A 24,055-nucleotide genomic window follows, 5' to 3' on the forward strand; every position below is an offset into this window, starting at 1 on the left:
GTTCTCACTTCGGTCTCATTTCGGTATCATTTCAAATGCAGAAAAACATCATGCTGGTGTTCAACAGATAAAATTACTGCCATGCAAATGGTTTTCAGCAGCTTTTCAGGCCCATTTGACACTTTCAACTCTCGGTTAACTCGAGCACTTTTTTTTATGGTCCCTTGAAGACCAAATTAGCCACAATAAACTATTCAACAACAATAATACAGCTCATCTGGTTTCATGCAGATCCCTTCTGTAGAAAAATCTGGCATATGGAATCCTGTTTAAAATTTATATTGGATTTTTCAGTAGGGTACACACTTCTGTGCAATTCTGGTTTATTTTATTTGCAAATGCAATGTAAATTGTGAAAAAAAAGAACATTTGCTATTTCTTCATTTTTAATTTGTTTGTTCACAGATCAGATATTTGATATTTGAATCGATATTCGAAGATATTCTTTTCCCATATCTGTATTCAATACATATTCGAAAATTAAATATTCGTACGCCCCTAAGAATAACACACCAAAAATGCCCAGCTTCTCAGAGTATGTAAAGAGCTCTTTAAAAGCCCACATAGTGAAAATCTGAAAGCCCTCAATTAGTGCTCTAGCTCATTTAATTTGTTTTTTTTAATTCAATTCAATTTTATTTCAGAAATATGAATTGTTTACACTGCCTCACTGTTTACACTCTGTCACACTCACTCAATTAGTGCTGCGGCTCCTTTCTTTCACTTCCTCCCTTATCTCAAGGAAATTCAGGTGTCCATCACGATGCAATACAGTTACTGCGTCTTTCCTTCCCTCGAAAAACTAGTATGCATATGTTTGATGTTGGCACCCCAGCAACAGTGCCTAGGCTGGGAGCCCTCCTCGCTGGCAGTTAAAAATTTCATTGGGTTGCCCTAGACGTCCTTAAAGGCACCTTCAGAACATTGCAACAGCAATAGATTGCATGCACAATCGACATCCACTTGTATTCCATTATTTATTTCAGGCTAGCAGAAAGAGATTACAACATGGTCACTTCCGTGATGCCCAGTGCCTGAGGCCTGAAGAGGCTGGTAAGTGAACAAAAAGTGCCCAGTAAATAGAAGTGAATCACTTGCCAATTTGCACATTACAGACAAAAGTTCAAGCACAGGTGTCTTTGTTGTCATTTCTCTGGCATCACCAGCTGGTCAGAGACAGGCCAGAACACTATCCCCAAACATACATGGGGCAGAATTCATTGAAAGAGAACATTCAGATTCCCACAGGTGTGTGTCACACCTCTCCAGTCATCAGTGGCAGCACTGCACATGAAACAGAAGCCCGGGGCTGCCCGTCTTGACGTAGAATCCTAACAGGGGTCCCAGCATGGAGAGGAGAGCGTCTTGCAACCTGGAAGTTGGTCGACTATGGCAACTGGGCCTTTTCCCGACACTTCTGCATCAGCACTCGCAGCAGGAACTGCTTCCGAGACAGCTCCCGGACATGCTGCAGTAACCAGCCATTGTGACGTCACAGGGTACACACCAACATCCAGTCTAGCCACACTGACATCAGAAACATGACAGGCTGAGGACAAGACTGGCAGACATCCTGGCCATGTGCGAACACATGCTAGGGCAAAGTAGGGTTATGCGATAGGTGCCAGGTCCCTGTGTCGGATATTTATAAACACCGTGCCATTCATGCTAATGCCAATTGTGATCCCTGCATCCATGATAAAGTCATTATGCCACCACCATGACAATCATCCCTGGTATGTGGTTTGATAAACGCCATTTTGATCTCTATGCTTTCTACATCTTCCAGACACTATAATTATTCAATGAGAGGGAATTTCTAAATTTACATATCTTTTGGAGATGCACGGCAAAACGCACAACCAACTTCCACCTCCCCTGATGACTAATTAAGCAGTTTCGATCAGATACTTCAGTATCCATGCAGTGATTTAGACTGCTTTCAAAGTGTTTACTGTACTCCTTATGACTGACAGCTGTCACATTAAATCAATATGCAAACAAATTGGCACATTTTAGGCACCTTAAGGACGAAATCATGCACTCAATACAGCAAAAGCAGAGCTGCCATAAAACACGAACGCATCCATTTTGAGGTCACTGAGGTCGTTTGAAGGTCGCTGCAGGTGTCTCTGAATGACATTTTGCTATCATTTTTTTCCCCGCTACTTTAAACACTTCAGCACCTTTTATTGCGGTTGCACTAGAAAGATCTGCGCTTGAGAAATTTGACAGTGTTCCAGTTGCATACGCAAATGTGGACACAGCGCCTCAAGAAGATGTGCAAGGATTCTCAATTGCAATCAGTGCATGAAAAAGTGGAAAGAGAAAACAGGGCAATGTAGGCAAACTAACTAGCATAGGCCAGCACAACCCAAGCCATCAAAAAAGCTGCATAGCCTGATCACCTAGAAGCAAAGACAATTTGGAAGCACCCCAAATACAGCTGGTGAACACAAACTTTGCATTCACACAAGCTCAAGGATATCATGTTTGCCTTTTTTTTGGCTGTGCTGATGTTTGTCCAGAGAAATACAGGGGCACTTTGACGATCTAAAGTGCTCAGAGGTGAAAGCCTTTAACCACCACTGTCACTGCCCTCTGTTTGGCCACTGTTTGGTTTCATTTGGCAACTCTTGCTGCCGACCGTCAATTGTGACGTCACCGTGCATGTGCAGTTGCGGTGGCTACTGGGTGTCGGTTGAGGCTTGCGCACGAGGACACTGTGCATGTGCAGTGAGTGCGTGCATTTAAGGTGTCTCAAAGCTTACTAATCAAGTAATTATCATTGAAAAGTTACTAATTATCATTAAAAATGACTAACTACCAATTAATTATTATAACTGACTAATTAACTATTTGTTAACTAATATTCATACACTTACTACTACATCATTGATTAACTATCAGTACTGAAACCATCCTAATCCTTCTGAAAATGATTCACAGCTGCTGCAGACACACGCATGGACACACTGGTGAGTCATGAGTCATAAAAGGCTTTCGCTTTAAAAGTCCATTGCTGAAATACTTAAAGTTAAACATTTTGCCTCCATCTGATCTCAACTCGCAATGTCAAGACCATCAATGCCTTCAGTTTGTTCCTTTGTCACCATGTTGGTTTGGACATCCTTGCTGGCATTATCAGATAAAGGAGACAGGCGTGGAAATGAGAGAAACACAGAACGCTGCAGCCCCACTCCTATTGTCTGCAACACTGGCACAAGCTCAGGAGCCACCCCATTCTGCAAACATCCACTTTAAGTAGGGGGGAGGGGTCAAGTAGACTGACCTTGAGGAACACATCCAAGTCAATGACTCCCTTGCGAAGCGCCTCACCCAGGTAATAGATGGCGTCCTCAGTGGCATTCTCCTCAGCAAAGGCATTGACAAGCCTGCACACACATAAACCACAGTCATATACTGCTACTTCTGCCTTGCAGTGGATTTCACATCTTACAACTTTGCGTAGGTATCACAAAATGAACAAGGTTTGACGGGGACCTCGAGACCACCAGCCATTTCGACAAGCGGACTTAAATAGCAGATTGAGGTTTAGTCCCCCTCCCCAATTCCATGGATATAAAAATTTAAGACATATTTTTCAAGACGGGAGAACAACAGGTAGTAGGGGCTCTGTAGGTCTTTTCTATGGCATTTCACGCAGAGATCCTTCCTTGGCTCTAAAACTGTGCACTGCAGAGGACGGGCTGGACTTTCCGCATGACCCAGACAGCACCTCAGTGCAAAACTTTTTGTCACCAGTTAGAATTCCACCAATTTTGTAGGAGACTGCAGGTAAAAACAGCTTGACAACACACTGCTGATGAATTCCATGCAGCAGACGACAAACTTTTCCCTGTGCCGTAAAAAGGAGGAAGACACAGAAAGGCTGCAGCATTACGGCATGGAGAAGAGTTTGTTGACTGCTGCATGGGAGTCTGCAAAATTCCGCTTTGTAGGCTACAAAGCGAGCTCAAAGAAGAGCAGTGAGCAATGGTGGGAAGTGGGTGCTGCTACTACTCACTGCTTGTACAGAGGAGCAGTGGTGACCACTGCCTCGTCCACATTGATAGCCCCCTGGTTCTCCATCTTGCGGATAAGCTCCTTTAGCTCCTCGTTGCGGTCACGCAGGTTCTGCAGGTTGGCCTCCAGCTCCGCCTGCATTAACACCCCGGGTCACATCCACGGAGGCAGAACAGAAACCTCCTCCCCTCCAATTACTCCTGCAGGCAGGCTGAGAGAGTTCCTACCACCAGGGGTGTAAACCCAGCCTCCCCCTACCATCCTACACTCTGGCTATGTGCTCTGGAACACAACCTGTCTCGCTCGAGTCTATTTTCATCATTAACTCGAGTCTGCTCCCTAATAAAATGTTGCACCCTTTATCACTCAAAAAGCAGCCACCAATGAGGGCACCAATATCTATGTGCACTCTAGATCAAGGCCGACGAACATTGCGACACTGAGGCAAATTTAATTCAGCGAGTAAAACGTTCTTTAACTACGTTTTGTGCAATGTTCGGAGGGAAATTAGAAAGCAACTAGCAGCACTGTGCCCAATCCTATCTGTGTATCCTTCAGACACTGGAAGTATGCTTAACTGAGAGTCCTAAATACTGCAAGATCCCCGGGTGGAAAGTGCAATGTAAACAAATATGGCTGCTGAAACAAAATCAGCAAAACGTCCATAGGCTCGATGTAAAATGAACGAAAAAATCATTTTCAGGACTGTTGCCTCGAGTGTTTCACAGATGCTCTCATGTGGCTTTGATCAATGCGCTTTCTTGTCTGGTTCATTTTGCAAGAATGAATCGCGCTGCCTTGTTTACAGGTGTTGTCATGGCGAGAGTAAATCGGAATAGGCATAACAGGGGACAGAGCAGAACGACAACGTGGAGTAATGAGGTCCTGGCAAATGCAGGCATAATCTGGGAGGACTGAAATCCTTACTGTTACCCTGCAATCTTGGTACTCTCGGTAGTAAAATCCTAAAATTTTAATACTTGCTCCTCTTAATAATAATAATAAAGAATATTATTATTATTAATAATATTTTACAAAATAATTGATAAGCCAATCAGATCATCTTTATTTTGGTTAGTTCTATCCATTCAGTCAATTTTTCCTCTAATGTCTTCAAACACCAATGTTTTGGCTAAACCAGTCCCACTGCTTTGACATGGTACGTCATCTGTCGAGCAGTGAGGCAAGCTCCACCCCGGCCATTGGCGCGCTTGCCTCGCTGCCCGACAGATGACGCACCATGTCAAAATAGCTTTTCGACTCTCTTCTGCGAAAATTGTGCACACCACCGAGAGCAGTTCTTTCTCGATTTCGAAAAATCTAGGCACTTATCAGATAATGTAAGCTATATTTTGCTACTTTGTGAACGTTATTTCAGCTCGAATGGGGTACTAGATCTTGCATAAAAATTTTTCAAATCCCAGCCCCCAAACATTCAAGACCCTGTATAATTGTTGGTACCTCGCGTGCACATCGATTTATCCAATTTTCCAAATTAATGGGGATCAAATTAATGAGCTTTCACAGTATTCAGGGTGTTCAGATGTTGCCAGAATTTCTTAGCTGCTTTTTATTCCTTTTTGTCTACTTTCTAAAACCTTTGGAACCTCTTTCTCTTTTTTTTTCTGGTTGAAAAAATAGAATCCTTCCCTTTTACATTTGATGCCGCTATTCCGATTTCCCTTCATGTATGCTTCTGGCTTTCCCCTACACTTGGAACATCTGTGCTCCCTGGAGGCTTCCTTATGTTTCTCTATGGCCCCCCTTAATATCCCCACCTCACCAGCTCTTGGATTTTTGTCTTCTTTTCTCTTTTGGCCTAAGTCGCACATTAGCAACCTCTAGCTCAGAGTGTCATTAACTTTGTGTAAAATCGTTCTGCTTTAGCATCGTCAGAAATTATTTTTTTTTAAACAGTTTGATTGCTGTTCTGAGCAAAGAGATCCCATTTGGCTGTTCATCATGCCTCGTTACTCTGCTAGTTTCTTGAGCAAAACTCAGCCTGATAAATTTATGATCACTGCCTGTGGTTCTAGAACCATGTTCACATATGTTCACGGCCCCTAGCCCATCGTACATGCATGTGACATTAGAGCACAATCTATTGTCACGTACAGACTCCCCACCCCCCTCCGTGTTATGATCGTGCCACAGACTCCTCCGTACTGTTAATAGCTTTCATGCATATCCAGCAGCATGTTACCAGTTGAGTCTGTGTACCCATCCACATCTTCTACGCATGTATTCATATCCTCTAATACAATTATCTCGATCGCATCTTCTTCCTAGCTTGTTAATATAAGTTTCTTACAGCCTACCACTTGTTTTCCTATTCCTATTTGTTCCTGTCCCCTGGTATACAAAGCCAAGGAGTGTTTACTTTCCCCTGCTACTTTTCTATTTACCGGTTGCCTTTTTGATCCTTTGCCATCCATACTTTTGTAAATGAATGCCCCAATTCCCTCCCCCAGCCCCGTCCACATCTTTCTGATGTTCTGTTCTGTTGCAATACAGTTAAGTCTACTTATAACGATACCGGTTTTAACAATATATCGGTTATAACAATGAAAAGCTGCTGCACCGTCCACTTTTGTATGTTTTCTATGCTAAATAACCCGCTTACTACCATGTCCTCATGCCGCATTATCAGTTATAACAATGAAGTCTGGCTCCTGAGTGCTCGAGCCAAAAGGTAGTGGAATTCGAAATCCTTCAAAAGAAAAAAAAAAAGAAATTCCAACTGCTGCACCATCCCCGCTGCGCGCTCATACAATAGAACCTGTTTACTGGCCTTCTCCGCATTGCCAGCCTCGCGCGCCTTTCTCCCGCCGCCCTTCCACCCCTCCGAACACAAATGGGCTGCGCCTATACCTCTACGCTGTGCCACCCTCCGAAACACGAATGGGCTTCGCCAACGTGCCGAAAGCCCTGATCTGTTCGCTCACTCCTCATTCTGCACAGTTCTACCAACGGATTTAGTTGTTTGTACAAGTTGATTGCATTGAAGTCGTTCCTGGCCACGTGGTATCTCCATCTCATTTGAATCGCCGCCGAAACGGAAGATGGCTTATCCGCCCGCTGATTAACGAACGACGTCGCCGGTGAAAAGAAAGCACAGGGCTATCAATTTGAAGACGAAGTGCAGAATCGTGAAGGACTACAAAGAGGGTAAGAAAGTGCGTGACTTGGTTAAGAAGTATGCACTATTGCAACCGACGGTGTCGACGATCATCCGCTTTGCTGAGAAGTTCGACAAAGAAAAGTCCTCGCTTGACAGTGAGCGCCAGTGCGTTTGACAAGGTGCCTATAAGGAGGTAGAGGTAAAGCCCCTCAATAAACTAAATGTGGCGCCATCTCCTCTCTCCTCCTCCGGCGGCGCCGCTCCTCCTGCATTTCGACCGTGGCTCCACCTACGGGGTGCGCGACTAGCGCGCGCTCTCCGAAGCAAGCGCCCCGATCGAGGGGGCCGTGCGCAGGTAAAAGCGCTGGCGCCGGCTCTCACCAGAACATTTCAGCTTGCATTTTGTCGCCATGTGTCCAGGTTAAAATATTGCTCACAGCTGAAACATAATTACCGAATGTTGACAGGGATTTCGCGCCAAAATAGTTTCAGCTGTGAGTGTCTTACACCACATGTACGCGATTTCGGCGTTGGTTCAACTCGCCGTCATCTCAGTGTGTCCGTAGTTCGTTATCCTTGGCCAAACTCAGCGGCATGCTTTAAAAAATTTGTAACTAGGTGGCGGGCAGGAACAATTTAGCAATAGTCTGTGTATGGTTTCTTTGCAGCGTTGACTAGTTTGCGAGCTGCCGGTAAACTTTAGAAGTGTGGCAGCAATTGTCTTCCATGTATTTTCAACTTCAGCTGCAGATAAGAATTAAATAGGCAGCGGAAGCTGCAGTCTGTGTGGTGTCTTTGCACCTTTGACTGACGTGTGAGCTACCGGTAAACTTGGGAAGGGTGGTAGCAGTTATTCTTTTTAATATTTTGCGCTGAGACGGTGCCGTTTTGAGCTGTCATGTTGTGTCACCATACGTTACACGATTTCGGCATCAGTTTAACTCGCCTTCACCTCCTTGAGTCCATCAGCCGTTGATAAAAGTGCGCAACATGCTTAAAAAAAATTTAACAAGGCGGCGGAAGCTGTAGTCTGTGTGGTTTCTTTGCAGGTTTGACTGAATTGTAAGCTACCGTTAAACTTGAGAAGCGTGGTAGCAGTTAGTGTTTTTTTAATATTTTGTGCTGAAACGGTTCCGCTTTCAACTGTCAGTATGTGACACCATTCGTACGCGATGTCTGCGTTGGTTGAACTCGTCTTCACCTCCGTGCTTCGACCAGCCGCCGGCCAAAGTGCGCAGCATGCTTGAAAAAAAAAAATAAATAAATAACTAGCCGGCGGGGGAGAACAATTTAGCAGCAGCCCGCGTGGCAGCAAAACACACGCCGATATGTGCCGCGTGCGCGCCGCCCGCACCGCTGGAAAGGAGGAAGCTGCACACCCAGCAAAAAAAAAGCGCGCGCGAGCACGTGACGGCGCTCGGCCAATGAGAGGGTCGAACGACGAAGAAGAGCGCCGGAGAGGAGGCGGGCGGCAAACTTCACATGTTGGCGCTACTTTTAGTTTATTGAGGGGCTTTAGGTAGAGGAGGCCCTCTACGAATGGCTTCTTGGCGCCTGTGCCCAGAAATTGCCTATAACCGGGCCGATTATGGCCACAAATGCGAAGCAGTTTGCCCTGCTAATTAACAATGTGGACTTCCAACCAGGTGGCGGCTTTGAAATAAAAGTTTTGTCTCTCTCCGCGTTACTTCTGGATTTCTCAAGCTGAGAGGCAGCTGCAGCAACCTTCTCGTATTTTTTACAAGGCCCCTTTCGGGGCAACCAAAACGATGCCTCGGTGGAGCTCGCATGCCACCTGCCGTCCGTGACCCCTCTTTGCAGTTACGCTTTTTTCATGCAAATCATTTATAACAATTATCGGTTATAACAACACAATTTTCGTGGCACTTCAATATTGTTATAAGTAGACTTGACTGTATCCCCATGTATGGTCACGATTAATTATAGAGCGGTTGCCCAGTGTAGGTTGCCCCACACTGTGATAGTAGTATCCTACCTGTTCTCGATCCATGCGGCTGATCATGTCATCCAGCTTGGTCTTGCCCTGCGTCAGCTCATCGTGGGTCCGCTTCAGCACATCCATCTCCGCCTGAAACACACACACATCCTTCACATCGATACACTACTACAACTTACACGGCACTACATCATCACAGTTGCATTCAGTCAGTTCAACAAGAACAAAACCGTGATGCATTTCTCATATAATGCCAGCATGAAACATTAAGCACATGGCGAAGTACCCCGTCAGCAGCAGTTGTCCACGACCACTTTTGAAGCAAAAAGCTTTACTACAAGGTTGCAGCCGAGCTTCGCGTATGCCGTATGCTGCGACCGAGTGACGTCGCAGTCAAGGCTAGCTGCGCAGCCCCCTCGCCATGCTCTGACGGCATTGCCTAGCAACACTTAAGAGGTGTCCAACTCCTCCTCATTAAAAAATGCCCACGATTATGTTACTTCCTAATGCGAAATTTGAGCGCAGCTCATCAGCTGTTCCATCTTTTCGATAAATTGAGGCAAAATGAAGAGGCGTCCGTGTGCTGTGCGATGTCAGGGCACGTTAAAGATCCCCAGGGGGTCGAAATTACTCCGTAGCCCTCCACTACGGCTCCCCTTTCTGTCTTTCCACTTTAACTCCCACCTTCCTCCCTTCCCTTACAGCGCAGTTCAGGTGCCCACAGAGCAAATGTGACAAATACTGCGCCTTTCCTTTCCCGTGAACCAATAGAGAAAAAAAAGAGGCAAGGATTTCGAGCAAGGCACATAAGCACAATTACTTACTTCTTTTTTTTTAATTTTTCACACGTATTCCTTCAAGAAACACTCCACTAACAGTTCTTGGCTGTCATGAAAGAAGCTTTGTGGTCCGAGAAATGAAGAGAGCAATTGAGCGACGTCAGTCAGTTGCTGCTAGCGCTGCCTCCGGCGACCCCCTTTTATTTTTCCTCGTGTGCTCCGGTAGCTGCGCGCGCTCCTGCCCCCATCATTCGCCGCTGAGTGTACCCCCCCTCCTCCTGCGAGGCTCCGGTGGCCAAAGCGCCGGCTCGAACGGGGGGGCTGAAAGGGGGGCGGAACTGGTTACAAGGCCGACGCCGACGCGAAACCCAGGAACAGCCGCCAAAGAGCTGCGCTCTAAAAAAAAAGAATTAGTCTCCATCCAGAATCGAACCTCCATCCCTTGGATCTCCAGCCGAGTGCTTTACCGCTGTGCCACACCTCGGGCCGCGAACGCTCTTCATAATTCCGCTTGTCTACTGTGAGGATAATAGCGGGATCCCGCGAGTGACAGATACTGCGATTGGCGCGCAATTTGAAAGTACCAAAGAGTAAAATAGTTAAGTCACTCAATTAGGGTGACGTCAAGGATGTGACGTCACCCATCTGCCGTCAGCTATGAGGACCAAACGGGAATGAGTGCACTCCTACGCCGCCGGGCGGCGCTTCTTGCCTTCCGCGAGTGACAGATGCTGCGCATTTCCTTTTCTGTAAACGAATTATAGAACGCCGATGAACTTAGACGCGCCCGACATGCAAGCCAAGGAGAGTTTAGCTGCTGGCGAACGGCGCAGAAGACTGGAGAAATTAACTTCTGATCCCGAGGCAGTCGCTGCTTTTCGATACGTAAGAATCTCGGTGATACGAACTCGGCTGATACGAAATTCGGTGTGATACGAATTGATAAAATTCCCCGGCCGAATTGCATTGCGTGCAGTGAGCAAAAAATCGGATGTTCCGAACACTTTTTCTTTTCGCTACGGGTGATACGAACTTCGGTATCACGACCGGTCAAGGCCCACGCACACACGCACAGCGAGAAAAGCGTCCTACAGAATCTCGGTGATACGAAATTCAAAGGGAGACGAAAATTTTCGTATCACCAAAAAACGAGCAAAATCCGTTTTCAAGCCTTCCAACAGGTACGAAATATTTATTTTCGTTGAAAGAAATCGTGTATATCCTTCTGCACCTTCTTTTCCATGAGATCTGATAACAGAGAATTCTGAAAACTCAAAAATTGGGCCGCTGTCTTCTCCCACACAGACTCGGAGGTCACGGCGGGCCGCAGAACATCGATGGCGTGCATCGTTTCTGCTGCCGTCGGCGGTGGGTCATCAACGTTTTGGTCGTCGTCATCTTCGTCACTGCATGGAATGCCAGGCTGTGATGACGCTTCCTCCGCAATATCTTCAACTGTGCAGAGACCACAGGTGGCGAGGTCGTCGTCCGCGATGACGAAATCGTCGACGCAACAGTCGACGTCAAGTTGATTCCAGACATCGATGGGAATCGGGTCTGGCACTTGCGAGGCAGTAGCCACAGCGGATTTGAAAACCCCACACTTCGTGAAACAATTGGCGATGGTCGTAGGAACGACGCGATCCCAGGCAATTGCAAGAAAATGCACAGCGTCCAGAAGAGTGATCAGGAGATTCGCGTCCTTCCGTTCAATCTTCGCGAGGAGGCGGCGCACCAACAAAGCTTTGAAATGTTGCTTAACATTCCTTATAATCCCAGCATCCAGTGGTTGCAAATGACTTGTTGCGTTCGGGGGCAGGAACACCACCTTGACACTCTGTAGTGTCATTTGATTTGGATGGGCGGTGCACTGGTCCAGCAGCAAAACTATTTTTCTGTTGTGGCAAGACATCTTGCGGTCGAGGTACGTGACGAATTCCATAAACAAAGAAGACGTCATCCATGCTTTTTTGTTCGCCTTGTAGACGCAGGGCAATCGACCGGCTGCCTTAAAGCATCGGGGCTTTTGATATTTGCCAATGACTTTCAGCGGCATCTGTTCTGATCCGTCGGCGTTGCAACAAAACAAAACTGTGATACGTTGTTTGCTCTTTTGTGCGCCCCGGCAGGCATCGCCTTTAAAGCACAAACTTTTTTTGGGCTGGAGATTGTAATACAGCCCTGCTTCATCTACATTAAAAACATCACGTGCCTCATATCCCGCTATGTAAGACGGCAGTGTGGTTGTCATCCAGTCTCCCACGGCGGAGGCATCGACTTTTTTTCCTTCGCCACAAACGGTCTTGTAGGAAAGATTATGACGCACCTTGAACCGGTGAATCCATTCACCGGAGGCCTGAAAGTCACCAATTCCAAGTGTGAGTGCGATGTCCGTTGCCTTCTCACGAAGCACTTTTCCATTGATGTTGACGCCGGCCGCCGTGACCTCTCTGAACCACGTTAGAAGAATCTTTTCCAACTTCACATGGTGGGCAGTTTTGGCTTCTTTAGAATTCATCGCGAAGTGCTGCACATTCTGCATAATTTGGTCGCGCTGACCAACGATCGTTGACAACGTTGACAGCGGCAGTCCTAGCTCCTTGGCCATGTCAGTGCGCCTTTTCTTGGGCTCTTTGTCCACCTTATTTAAAATTTCCAATTTGTCTTTAAAGGTCAGTGCCTTTCTCTTCCGTGACATTGCAGTATGATGTACCTTTTCGCATTGCCGAGATGATCACAAAACGACGCGCTATCAACGCGGTGTCAGCCTCAACAAACGAGAAAAACGAAGCAACATGTAGCAACGTGTTGCCGCTGCAGCGGAGACTCCGGAAAGCGGAAGAGCGTGGCCTGCTGGGCGGCGGAGAAATGTGGAGAGGGCCGCAAGGCCGTGCGCACAACTAAAAAAAAAAAAAAAAAAATGCGGGGGGGAGGGGAGAGAAAGAGAGAGAGCGGGAGGGGGGCAAGATATCGCCGCCTTCCTTCGCCAACTTCGCTGCTGCCGCGGGTTGCCAAGCCGGTTTTTTTCCCGCTGTAATTTTTTTTCTTCTTTCGCGCGCGTGTGCGTGATCCGTGCTATCAGTGCTGTGCCGCTGCGCACGCTTTTTTCGCTGTGCGTGTGTGCGTGGGCCTCGACCGGTCGTGATACCGAAGTTCGTATCACCCGTAGCGGAAAGAAAAAGTGTTTGGAACATCCGATTTTTTGCCCACTGAATGCAATGCAATTCGGCCGGGGAATTTCATGAATTCGTATCACACCACATTTCGTATCAACAGAGTTTGTATCACCGAGATTCTACTGTATATCCAGGCACAGCAAAGCTAGGCCATCTTTCATTTTTTGCTTTTTTCTTTCCTATTCATCTCAGTCGCACCATGTTTTCTCGCCGTGACACCTCTCATGCTTTCCTTCATTCGCACATTGCTCATTTCGTAAAAGGGTGAGTGAAAACATTCGTTCAAGTTTGGTCACACAACGTCAGCCCTGCATTTCTCGAGTCGCAGCAAACCACGAAACGTTGAGGCGTCATCGGAACAGATGTCCTGCAGCAGAGCCCTAAACACTCTGTCAGTCTCCCTACAAGGCTTGTTTTCCAACGAAAAGGTTTCTTTCTGATACGCCTCGCATTCTTTATGAAAACAAACATAAAGGAAACATAAGCATATCGCGTGGAGTGTAACTGTGGAGGTTAGTGCCACCAGGGACTGGGCATGCGTTGATAAAATGCGCATATGCAGTTCTTCGGCGGCGGTCACAGTAATTTTCATGGTTGCACTGTGCGCAGTATGCTGACAGTAATCTAAGTGCGCATCGTAATTTAGTAGGCTGCTGATTAATAAGATGTTTTCAAAAGAAAAGCTACCCACGTGGCATCTATTTTGACACGAAAATCTAATGTTCTGGTTATGGTGTGGTATCGCTTATAGCGCAGATTTTCACAGCCCATGCAGCCTACGTTAGAAGCAGTCTACACTGTAATCCAGTTTTACAGGCCATGCATAAGCATAATATATATGAACCCTGTCACATGAATAAGCCATTTCATGGCATGAAACCCTTCATTTTATGCATATCGATCGCGGCAGGATGGCATGTGGCAACAGCGTATGTGCAGTTCTCAAAAAAAAATTATTGACAAAAAATATTACCGGCCTAATTCGAACTATATATGCCAATTATTCTAAAGATATTCAGAAAGCTGAGAAAGAGCATATCAGTACACTCTAATCAGCTGCACGCACTGCACTAGCTCAAAAAGTTCTGCGGCGGTGCCGTGAGCACACAGTGCCAGTTCTGGCAGTTCAACGTCGCCAACAAAAAGCAGCCTGTCTCATGTTGCCCACATCAGCAGCCACCAACGCCCCCATACACATAAAGAATTTCGAAGCAACACACTGCAACGAAGCGTTGTCATAGCCCAGTTTCGATGTACGTGCACCTCGTACAAATGCATCGAGACTGCATAGAGACGAAACAAATTCGAATTCTAAAAAGCTCCAAATAAATATACAGAAAACGTAGCTTAAGTAGGCAATGCATGCTAGTTTAGAACTTTAAGGCTTGTTTTCTCAAAAGTTTGTTTCGAACATATCACCTTGCTTGTGGAAAGCACAACACTGCAACAGATGCATGAATTTAAATGCCGCTTGTTTCGTTGTAATTGGTGACATATGCTTTGTATCAAGACAGTCTCATATTTACCATCTAGACTTAATTTTTTTTATTAACGAGTAATTAGGCTATGATATATTTAAGCAATAAGGAAGGTGCATACTCCGTACATTAAAGAAAGGGCACGAAAATTTAGAAATAAATTAGGAATCTGTTGGTTTAAACTATACTTATTTAAATAAGAATTCCTTGATTTAGACCACACTTTTTATCAAATATTAAAACCATTTACAGAACCATAGTCAATTTTGTAGTCGTGCTAGCCTTTCCATGAGCAATAAACGATGTGAACAACATGTAAACTATGATAAAACAAAAACTAATCAAGATATCACAGTAAAACTTTATATCCGACTGTTTGATGCTATTTCAAGTCAGTGCACTAATTTCTATCGCTGTAAGTTGAAAAATAAGAAAGTTTGCCTCCAATCCCCTCATCCTCTCTAATGATGCTGTGCAGAGGGCACAGTGCTGCATGCCTGAAATTAATATGATAAAGTGCAGCACCACGAGGACAAGTCCACATGGTATACAGAACCCAGAGTCAGGTGAACAGATGAGATTTGGAAGATTTAGTTTTGTAGGCTCAGTGATAAGATGAGATTAGGAAATTCTGTGGGGATCAAGGAGATGATTCGGAGCATGATGCTGCTGCAATTCATCATTTTTTCCACAATGGGTGGGCACAGTTAAGATGATGATGATGATGATAACAGCCTTTCTATACAGACAGTGCATAACCAGTGCATGGAGAATTGAGCACACTCTCCTTCATTTCAAAAATCCCTTAACACTGCCCGTGTCCCTCACCTGTGCGCCAGAGAGGGTCTCCTTGAGGCGGGCCTTAACCTTCTCCTCGACAGCCGTCAGCAGGGAGGCCCGGATGTGCTCCTGGGTGATGGTGCCCGTCTGGGACGCAGGGGAAGCCTGCACCATTGCACCACCCTGAACTTTCAGGCCTGCTTCATACTGAACAACCTCAGTGTACATCCTGAGCACACAAGTGGGAAATAGCTTTTCTAGACAATGAGGAGAAAGCTATGAAACAGAGAACTCAGCCAAGTAGTTCTGCTGCATGATGGTGCATTCGGCTGCTTGGTACAGTCAAAACTCTATTTAACAAAGATATCCCGATTTGACAAAAATATTCCAATTCCCCTCAGATGACCATAAGGTCCAATGTTTTAACTAACTCGAAACAACGAAACTAATTTCGTGATCAGTCCCACTTTGTGCATCTTTTTTCGAAAGATGAAGGTCAAAAACTTCCTTTTTAGTCTCAAAATTTATTGGCTGCGAGCTAACAGTAACATTGTAGAGTACCTTCACCCCGCTTTTACCAAACTGCACTGTGCAAAACGAGATGTGCAATTTTGAATTCAATTCAACAGATCACGGGTGAAGTGGTGGATGTTCCTTATCTGCTGTGGCAGCTTGCGGGAACACACAAGGAGACAAAAGACATGCTGGAAGCACTCCAAATTTCTGCGGTCGTTGCTTAGTAAGAACATGCAAAGGTAACCCACTTCTTTGATGGGAGATAAATTTGCTGTCTCCTCGGGCTCTTCTTACTGAGGCAATAATTTTTGCTGCTTCTTTGCATACGCATTTGTTGTGTCAGCTGTTGCGGGCCAAAATTTCATTTTTGGCACAATTACGCCTTGTTAAAATGATGCCGTGATAGCTGTCTGGATACTGCAAAGCCACATAATCGAATGTATCAAATTAAGTGAGCGATTTTGGAAAGTTCCAATTTAACAAAATAATTCGTAGCTCCCCTCAACATCTTTAAATCAAATTTTAACTTTACACTCATGAAGCTGCTCGAAAAATGATCTTTCAACTCCAATGTGCTCAGGGGAATCTCCCAAGGTGTGGAATAGATTGCCTGCAATTACTTTAGCCCAAGTAGAGCTATATAACGGATATATCGAATTTTGGTTATATCGAACTCACGGAATATCCCCTTGAAAATCCCATGTAAAAGTATAGGAAAGCCGCGTCATACACTGAACTCAATTTCACCGGTCGTTCGATATATCGAACTCCGCACCACGCACTGGAAAGTGTGCCTTCCCCAAAGACGATCACATCACCCTCGGCCGTTTGCTGTGCGACGTTTTACGGCTGGTCTACGGCAGCGCCGCGCCCATTCCCCAAAGGCGCGCGCATCTGCGGTTATCGTTTCCCGCGCGCCAGCACGTGAGTGACATTTGCAAGCCATGTGCACGAATGAACCACAGAGAACCGGTGGGAACGAGAGGGGAAAAACGCGACAGAGCGAAGCGCAAGGGTGAGCCCATTCTTTTGCCGAGCTATCTCTCTCCTTTCTATTTCCCGGAATTTGTTCGCAGTAGCACACGCTACGCATGCGCCAAGCCATCTCAGCCCGTTTTCAGACAGAACGTCGGACGCTTTCTCCAGCATGTGCTGCGAACCCTCTGTGCGCGGCGGCTGACGTGCTATGGCGCCTGTGGACATTAACAAGTGGCAGATTTTTTTTTTTTTTTTTTTTTTTTTTTTTTTTTTTTGCGAGAGTCGTTTATTCTTACCGTAGTGCTGTACGCGCGGCGTAGCGTAAGATATTGCGGCTGCGCACGTTAAGAAGCGGCAGCTTTTTTTTTTCTTTTTTTTTTTGCGTGAGTCATTTATCCTTGCATGTATGAATCAACGAAAGCACGCAGTCAGCTGCGATCATGACACTGGCTTTTAGCATTTTGCGCTTCAAACAGCATTTAACTATCACGCTTTCCAATGATTTTGTGGCAATGTTCCGATGATTTCGTGGCAAGCATTCACAAATGCTTTAGCATTTGTCGACACTACTTCTTGTGGGTAGAAATTAATCCTGGATAGCACTGATATTTTACTGACAATACGTGCTCAACTTTGGACACTTCGATGCCAGTGAGTAACAGACCACAGTACAGAAAAAATTTTTCAGAGTTTGTTGCTAGCAAGTCACACATGCTGTGTGTGTGTGCGTGTGTGTGTGTGTGTGTGTGCGTGCGTGCGTGCGTGCGCGCGCGCGCGCGCGCAACCCTTGCAGGCTGAACCTTTTGCACAGCAGAGGTAGCAACAGCTGCCACACTTTGTGATAGTTACTGCGGGGGCTCCCCCAGCCCTCCTGCGTCACCCTTTCATCTCAGCATTTCAATGCAGTGGTCAAACTAGGTGCCAGCTTGGACTATTTTGAACAGCAGGAGCGAAACACTACTTTTTAAAGCGACGCTCACTACCAGTTGATGCAAATTTCACTTTAGGTAAAAGCTGACCTTCCCTAACTAAGTTCATGTACGCTCAGCAGAAAAAGATGCATTCGTTTTGAGAAAATCGCATTAAATATTTCTCCTGCCATTTGATTCAAAGACATGCTTACGCTGTTGTGAAGTGAGCGGCCTCTGTAATTCATCCCACTGCATCTTATTTAATAAATCGGGTCGCAGCTCCCTTTAACGGAACAGCTTACTGAAAGGTTCATTTCGAAGAATTAAAGCAACATTGTTAAATCATCAAAGAGAGAGAGAGAAGGTACACTCACGGTGCTGGCTGGTGGATAAGGGTAGCCCGTAGTGGCCGTGGCATTGTTGGAAGTTGGGTAAGGCGGGTAGGCAGGCGTTCCCATTGATGGAGGGTACACGGGGTATGGGGGCATTCCTCCACCCCCTGTATTGGCCGGGGTGGCACCTGCCGTCGCCGGTGCTGAACACACACCACATGCACACCAAGTTGGTGGCTGCCTAAAACTGACACCTTCTAAGTGCCACTAAATGCAGGAAACAATTCTACCTCGGATGTTACAAAGGAGAGTAAAAAAATGGCATCATCATCATCATCAGCCTGACTATACCCACTGCAGGGTGAAGGCCTCTCCCATATTCCTCCAATTTGCCCGGTCCTGTGCTAGCTCTATCCACTTGACCCCTGCAAACTTCTTAACCTCATTCACCCACCTAACTTTCTGCAACTCCCTGCTACGCTTTCCTTCCCTTGGAATCCAGTTAGTTGCCCTAAGCAACCATCGGTTATCCTTTCTTCGCGCTACATGTCCTGTCCATGCCCATTTCTTCTTCTTGATTTCCACTAGAATGTTAGACTTGAGTTATTTCTGTGACCCACTCTGCACGCTTCCTCTCTCTTAAAGTTATCCCTACTATTTTTCTTTCCATAGCCCTCTGCGTTGTCCTCAACTTAGTAGAACCCTATTTGTTAGCTTCCACGTTTCAGCCCCATAGGTAAGTAGAGGTAAGATGGAACTGCTAATATAATAATGGCATGCACTACTTCAAAAGCAATGGTGATGCCAATGGGAGTGTGCACCTATGTAACAGTGGCGGCCACTTTATGGCGCATGAAGTGTGGTGAAAGGCTCCAGGCATACCTAACCACCTTAACATTATCTGTTCCAACCTGCACTGCTGGAGATGCACTCTGCACCACAAAATGGCGCTCATGATGTCACTTGAATACCTCCTCTAGAACACTGGTCATGGAATGGCCTTCTTTGCACTGCGTGACTGCGCCCATGCAACCCACATGGTCTCCTTGGCCCACTCTGTGCACTCCCTGCCCCTTAACATTACCTACCTGTCCCTTTTGCGTTTAAAGGGCCTTCCCTCAGTTTAAAGGGGCAGTAGAGTGGCCTTTGTCAAGCATTTCCTTTGCGGTGCTGAACGATTTTGTACCCCTCTAATAAAATGAAGGAGGTGAGCGACATTTTGTTGTTTGGACCACGATATAAAACAGAGGGAAGAGCTAGTTTTCTGAAGTCCTCTCTAAGTGAATGCGCCTAGGGATCTCTAAAAGGCAGGCATAGAAGATAGCCTAGCAAAGTACGGTTAAAGGAAAGGGCGGCTACAAATATACAAAGAAGGCCACGAGGGAAGAAAAGTTACTGAAACAGTCAACTGCACTAGGGTGTAGCGAATGGGCACATAGTGTGGGCAACATTAATTAACAGCAGATGCTGATGTGTAGCATCTTCTCTACTTTCTCTTTGCTGTCCGCATGAGTGTGCAGTGGTAAAACGTCCAACTACTGTGCCGGAGTACCCGGGTTCGAGCCCAACCGCGGCGGCTGCAATTCGATGGAGGCGAAGCGAAGAGGCGTCTGTGTGTTGTGGCTGTATCTAGAAGGAAAAAAAAATGCACGGGCCTGCTACTGGTTCCGTAGCTGAGCCACCTCCGCTGCCTCGTGCGGACAGGAGAGAGAAAGTAGAGAAGAAAAAGAAGACAGAGAGAAAGATGCACGCCGCAACAGCCGTCTTCCACCACGTAAGCTGTGGCGGGTGCAATTACGGCCTACAACAGATAAACATTCGGTGGCTGGCTAGCCCCCGTCACAAGCGGCGTTGAGCTACCGTCCTAGCCCCGTAGGGCCAGGAACAGATAGATAGATGGATGTATTGAAAGGAAAAGCACACTGTGCACATTACGAAATTTCCTTGCCCCTCCTATTCCCATCGATAGCCTGCTATCGATGCTTTATAATTCATATCTTCCTGCTTTTCAAGCGCTCCCAGGATGCTAGAGCCATGCAGTGAGCAACAGAGGACTATTCTCTCCGTTCCAGTTTCCCGTTTCCTTTTTTCACTGTGTGGAGAGATATAAAGCCCCTCCGGAATCAAGTTAAGTAACATGCATATTATTTACGTCATGGCATCGTGCAAGGAAACGTTGAGTTTCCACCAAGTCTGACATGCATCTATGGACAAGTTTTTGAATGGGGATATCAGCAACACTGAAGATAAGTTTGTCTGTCCTATTTTAGCATCAAGAGTGAAACTGCATCAAACCGATCCAGAATGCCAACATGCTTCTGCTGGTAAGCTTTCCTTACTTGTCCAAATCATTCCGCGGCTGCTGCACGTTTACCTAGAGATACCCTGCGCATTCTACACACAGTTCTTATTTGCAAAGTGTCAGTATTTTTAGAAAGGGATCACTTGCTGGTGGTTGCATAAAGAGGCATTTTTTTTTCCATTACAGGACCACGAGCTGTCAACATTGGCATTACGTTGCCTGCTGTCATGATATTAATCAGGAACCACATTTTTTCGTGTAACACGAAAAATTGAGTACATATGATCTATACTCATATTTTGCACAAATTTCTTTATCAGAAAATGGTCACCTTTTAAAAATTTGTTATGAGCTACTTGCTCAAAAAAACACTGCCACCTTAACCATTTTCTTCACGTTTACAATATTTCAGAGTAAATGTTTTTTGCAAGTCCTTTTGAATAAACAAACACGTCGATTCAAACAAATAGCATTCAAAAGGTATTTCCTGCCTTTAAAACTTGATACTGCACTAAAACCACAATATAAACGAAGTCAATGAAATCCGCAGTTTGCTTTGTGAAACTGAAATTACACAACATTGAAATATGTCTCCTGCTCGCAGAAAATCCTCAAAACCTTTCATAGACCATTCACAGGGAAAGCCTATCGTTGTGGTGAAAATGGAGGTTACATGCGTGAGGGGGGCAACGCGCATGTATAGTATTGGGGCTACTTTATGGTCGTCATCTTTCTTAATGGTGAGTCCCCAAGATCAAGTAGAATCGCTCGACATTACACTACATTTAGCCATGCTAGACCTCTACAATGCTTTTTATTTATTTAGCTTCATTTTAGATGAAAACAATGCCTTTGTCGTCAGGGTGCAGTAATAGACTGATGCAGTTTACAATCAAGGTCCCTTCAGCGGCTTCTCAAATAATGCATTGTTTCTTCGCCACTTTTTCTAATTGATTTTCATCAAGCCTCTTCAGGTATAAACAGAGTATATTCAGAAATACAGCACCACTGCAGGTAAACATTATGTTCCTTAAAGGTGGGCAGTACTCACAGTAGGGTGTCCATGGGGTGGGCATGGTGGTCCCCCCTGGTGGGTAGGGTGGCATGCCTCCTCCCGATGGTGGGTATGGTGGCTGCCCACCACCACCACCCATGGCTGGGGCCATCACTCCGGCCGTGGGGCGGAAGAATCCTCCCCCTCCTCCCGAGGCACCTGCAGAGAGCCGAGGCTGTGAACTCTCTCTCTCTCCCTCTCACACACACACACACAGTCAACCCCGGCTGTCTATTATGCTTAGCCTAGCCTTACATGCTATGACGCATGGGAACTGTCATCTTGTCCTTCCCACAGCCTAGCTGTTAATTGCCCACTTGACTTGTGGGCACTGGCATTAAACATCTCATGGCCATCTCGAAGTCATGTGACTGTAACATGGCAGTCCTGTAGTGTGAACTCCCATTAACAAGACGTCACCTGTGGCGAAACGCCCGTCCCTGAGCACCTGAACAGCTGTTGATGGAGTTTCTTCGTTTTGTCACAAATAAATAAATAAAAGCAGAAATTGCACAATCCTATACAGCTGCGCTGGTCAGAAAGCCTGCCCACAAAGGCGCCTTGCCATGCCCATAAGGCAAGCACAGCGCATCTCCTGTCGCAGATGGTACGTTTCCCTGTTACAAGACTTTCTCTCCCCAAGAAGGGCACAAAAGCTCTTGCTGCAATACTGTCCTTTCCCTACACTAACTGTATCCTGTTGTCCCATAACCAGTGCAACACAACTACACAGAAGCACAATCACTCAGAGGTTGTGCGTTTGGATTCTACGAGCAGCATGTGGTTATTTTGAGGCGAAAAGCTTCACTACGCTAGTAAACACCGCGCTTCGCGTGAGCCGGCGTATGTCAAAGCACAAGTGACGTCGCACATGGCGCAAGTGGACGCTGCCGACTCAGTCACAAGAAGGGACACTTGAACCAGACACTTGAACCGCATCGTAAGGGAAGGGAGGAAGGTGGAGTGAAAGTCGAAAGAGAAAGAAGAGTCGTAGTGGAGGACTACGGAGTACTTTCAACCGCCTGCGGATATTTAACATACAGCACACGTTAAAGGTCCCCAGGTGGTCGTAATTACTGAGATTACTGAGGCCAAATTAATGAGATTCAAAGAAAGACTCTTGCGGGGCCGCCACAAAGGCCATAGTTCACGTATGAACAATGATTTTTGACAAACTGCCAAACACAAATTTTCTTACGATGGAACACACAGCTACATCTAGACAGATATTGTGACAAAATAACGGCTTGAAATATTATGACAACAGCAGTTTCGGTTCCGGTGTGGCTCAATTTTATTTCGGCAGGTGGCAACGTAAAAGAAATAATTATTCAGAATGGGGTGGTCATTCAAAAACACTGTCAAGCTCGTGTCTGAAAGTGCTATGAATTCAGCGCCCTTTGTGTGATTCCGCTGCTTCTTCTACTGTTGATTTCTTTTATGACAGCAGGACAGTAATAGCGGAAAGTCTTAGAACAACTTCAAGAACTCTGACTTCAGCTCGGGTGAATCAAACGTCAGCCTGGAACGTCATTCAACGAGTGGCCCAAAGAAAGCATTCTTTCAATTTCAGCTCTCTCTTGACCAGTTACACAATCTCACTCTGTGTTCCCGCTGTATTATTCCATTCACTATGGTTTTAGTAACAAGAAAAACACCAACATGTGCGTTAGCTGCTCCAAAACTTCAGCAGGTATAAAGCTCTTTCAGCCACATCGAGTGAGGTTTGGGCATGTAGACTTTCAGATCTTCAACTCTAATAACAAACTAGATCACATTCCGCCACCCTCTGCAAAATATGCCATAACAAATGGCACCTGTAAACCACAAAAAGTTCAAAACGAGGAAATTGTAAACTGTGCTATGAGCAGAGGAAAGCCGAAAAGAAAACGAAACCTTTTTAGCAATTTATCAACGTTATAATTAGAATGGCACACCTTCGAAATGGACTTCACCCCATAACATATCAGTGCCTTGGTAACCTACATTTTGTGACTGCAGAGGACTGAATCACGCAACAACCACTGTGAGAACTGAATGATGACCACTGCTTCCAAACAGCATTAAAACAGCATTAAACTCCAAGTTTTTACTATTGAAGAGACAGTGTATCATATCTGTTGCATTCCAATTATTTTTATTGTGGTGCTTTAGTTTCATATGCATGCCTTTTTTTTTTACTTTAAGGATGCCTTTCATCAAGTTTGCATAGCAACAGTTTTACATTGTGTGACGTACAGTTACTTTAAATGCTATTTAATAGCTGCACTTCAGTATATGTCGTAGTGAAATAATGTGAATATTTCGTTTAATTAAACTTTTTTTTCAGCGAGCTTTCAGCATCGTCTGTTTTATGCTATGGTCCCGAAAGAGTTAACGTAAAAAAATGAAATACCTACACAATACCTACACAATACCTACACAGGATTGGAGGAGGTCAGTTTACATCCCCATTCCAAAGAAAGGCGGTGCCAAAGATTGTTCCAACTACCGCACGATCGCGCTTATTTCGCATGCTAGCAAAGTGATGTTGAAAATCCTCCAAGGTAGGCTGCAGCAGTATGTAGATCGGGAGCTTCCGGATGTGCAAGCTGGGTTTCGCAAGAGCAGAGGAACTAGAGACCAAATTGCCAACCTTCGCTGGA

General features: G+C 45.7%; 1 protein-coding gene across 1 annotated transcript in view; it reads right to left on the reverse strand.

Annotated features, from left to right (window-relative positions):
• Positions 1-306: 306 nt before the first annotated feature.
• Positions 307-24,055, reverse strand: part of TSG101 (tumor susceptibility gene 101) — a 34,872-nt gene continuing 11,123 nt past the window's right edge. Inside the window, exons 6-12 of the mRNA XM_084583939.1 lie at positions 21,408-21,569; positions 18,097-18,257; positions 15,366-15,482; positions 9,144-9,236; positions 4,028-4,161; positions 3,293-3,395; positions 307-1,468 (exon numbers count right to left, since the gene is read on the reverse strand). Coding sequence (XP_084440065.1) covers positions 1,388-1,468; positions 3,293-3,395; positions 4,028-4,161; positions 9,144-9,236; positions 15,366-15,482; positions 18,097-18,257; positions 21,408-21,569 — 851 coding nt within the window. The 3' untranslated portion in view covers positions 307-1,387. The remainder of the gene's footprint in view (positions 1,469-3,292; positions 3,396-4,027; positions 4,162-9,143; positions 9,237-15,365; positions 15,483-18,096; positions 18,258-21,407; positions 21,570-24,055) is intronic.

The sequence above is a fragment of the Amblyomma maculatum genome, chromosome 11 (assembly GCF_055883805.1).
Source record: "Amblyomma maculatum isolate TAMU_Amacu chromosome 11, ASM5588380v1, whole genome shotgun sequence".
In the NCBI taxonomy this organism is placed as follows: Eukaryota; Metazoa; Arthropoda; class Arachnida; order Ixodida; family Ixodidae; genus Amblyomma; species Amblyomma maculatum.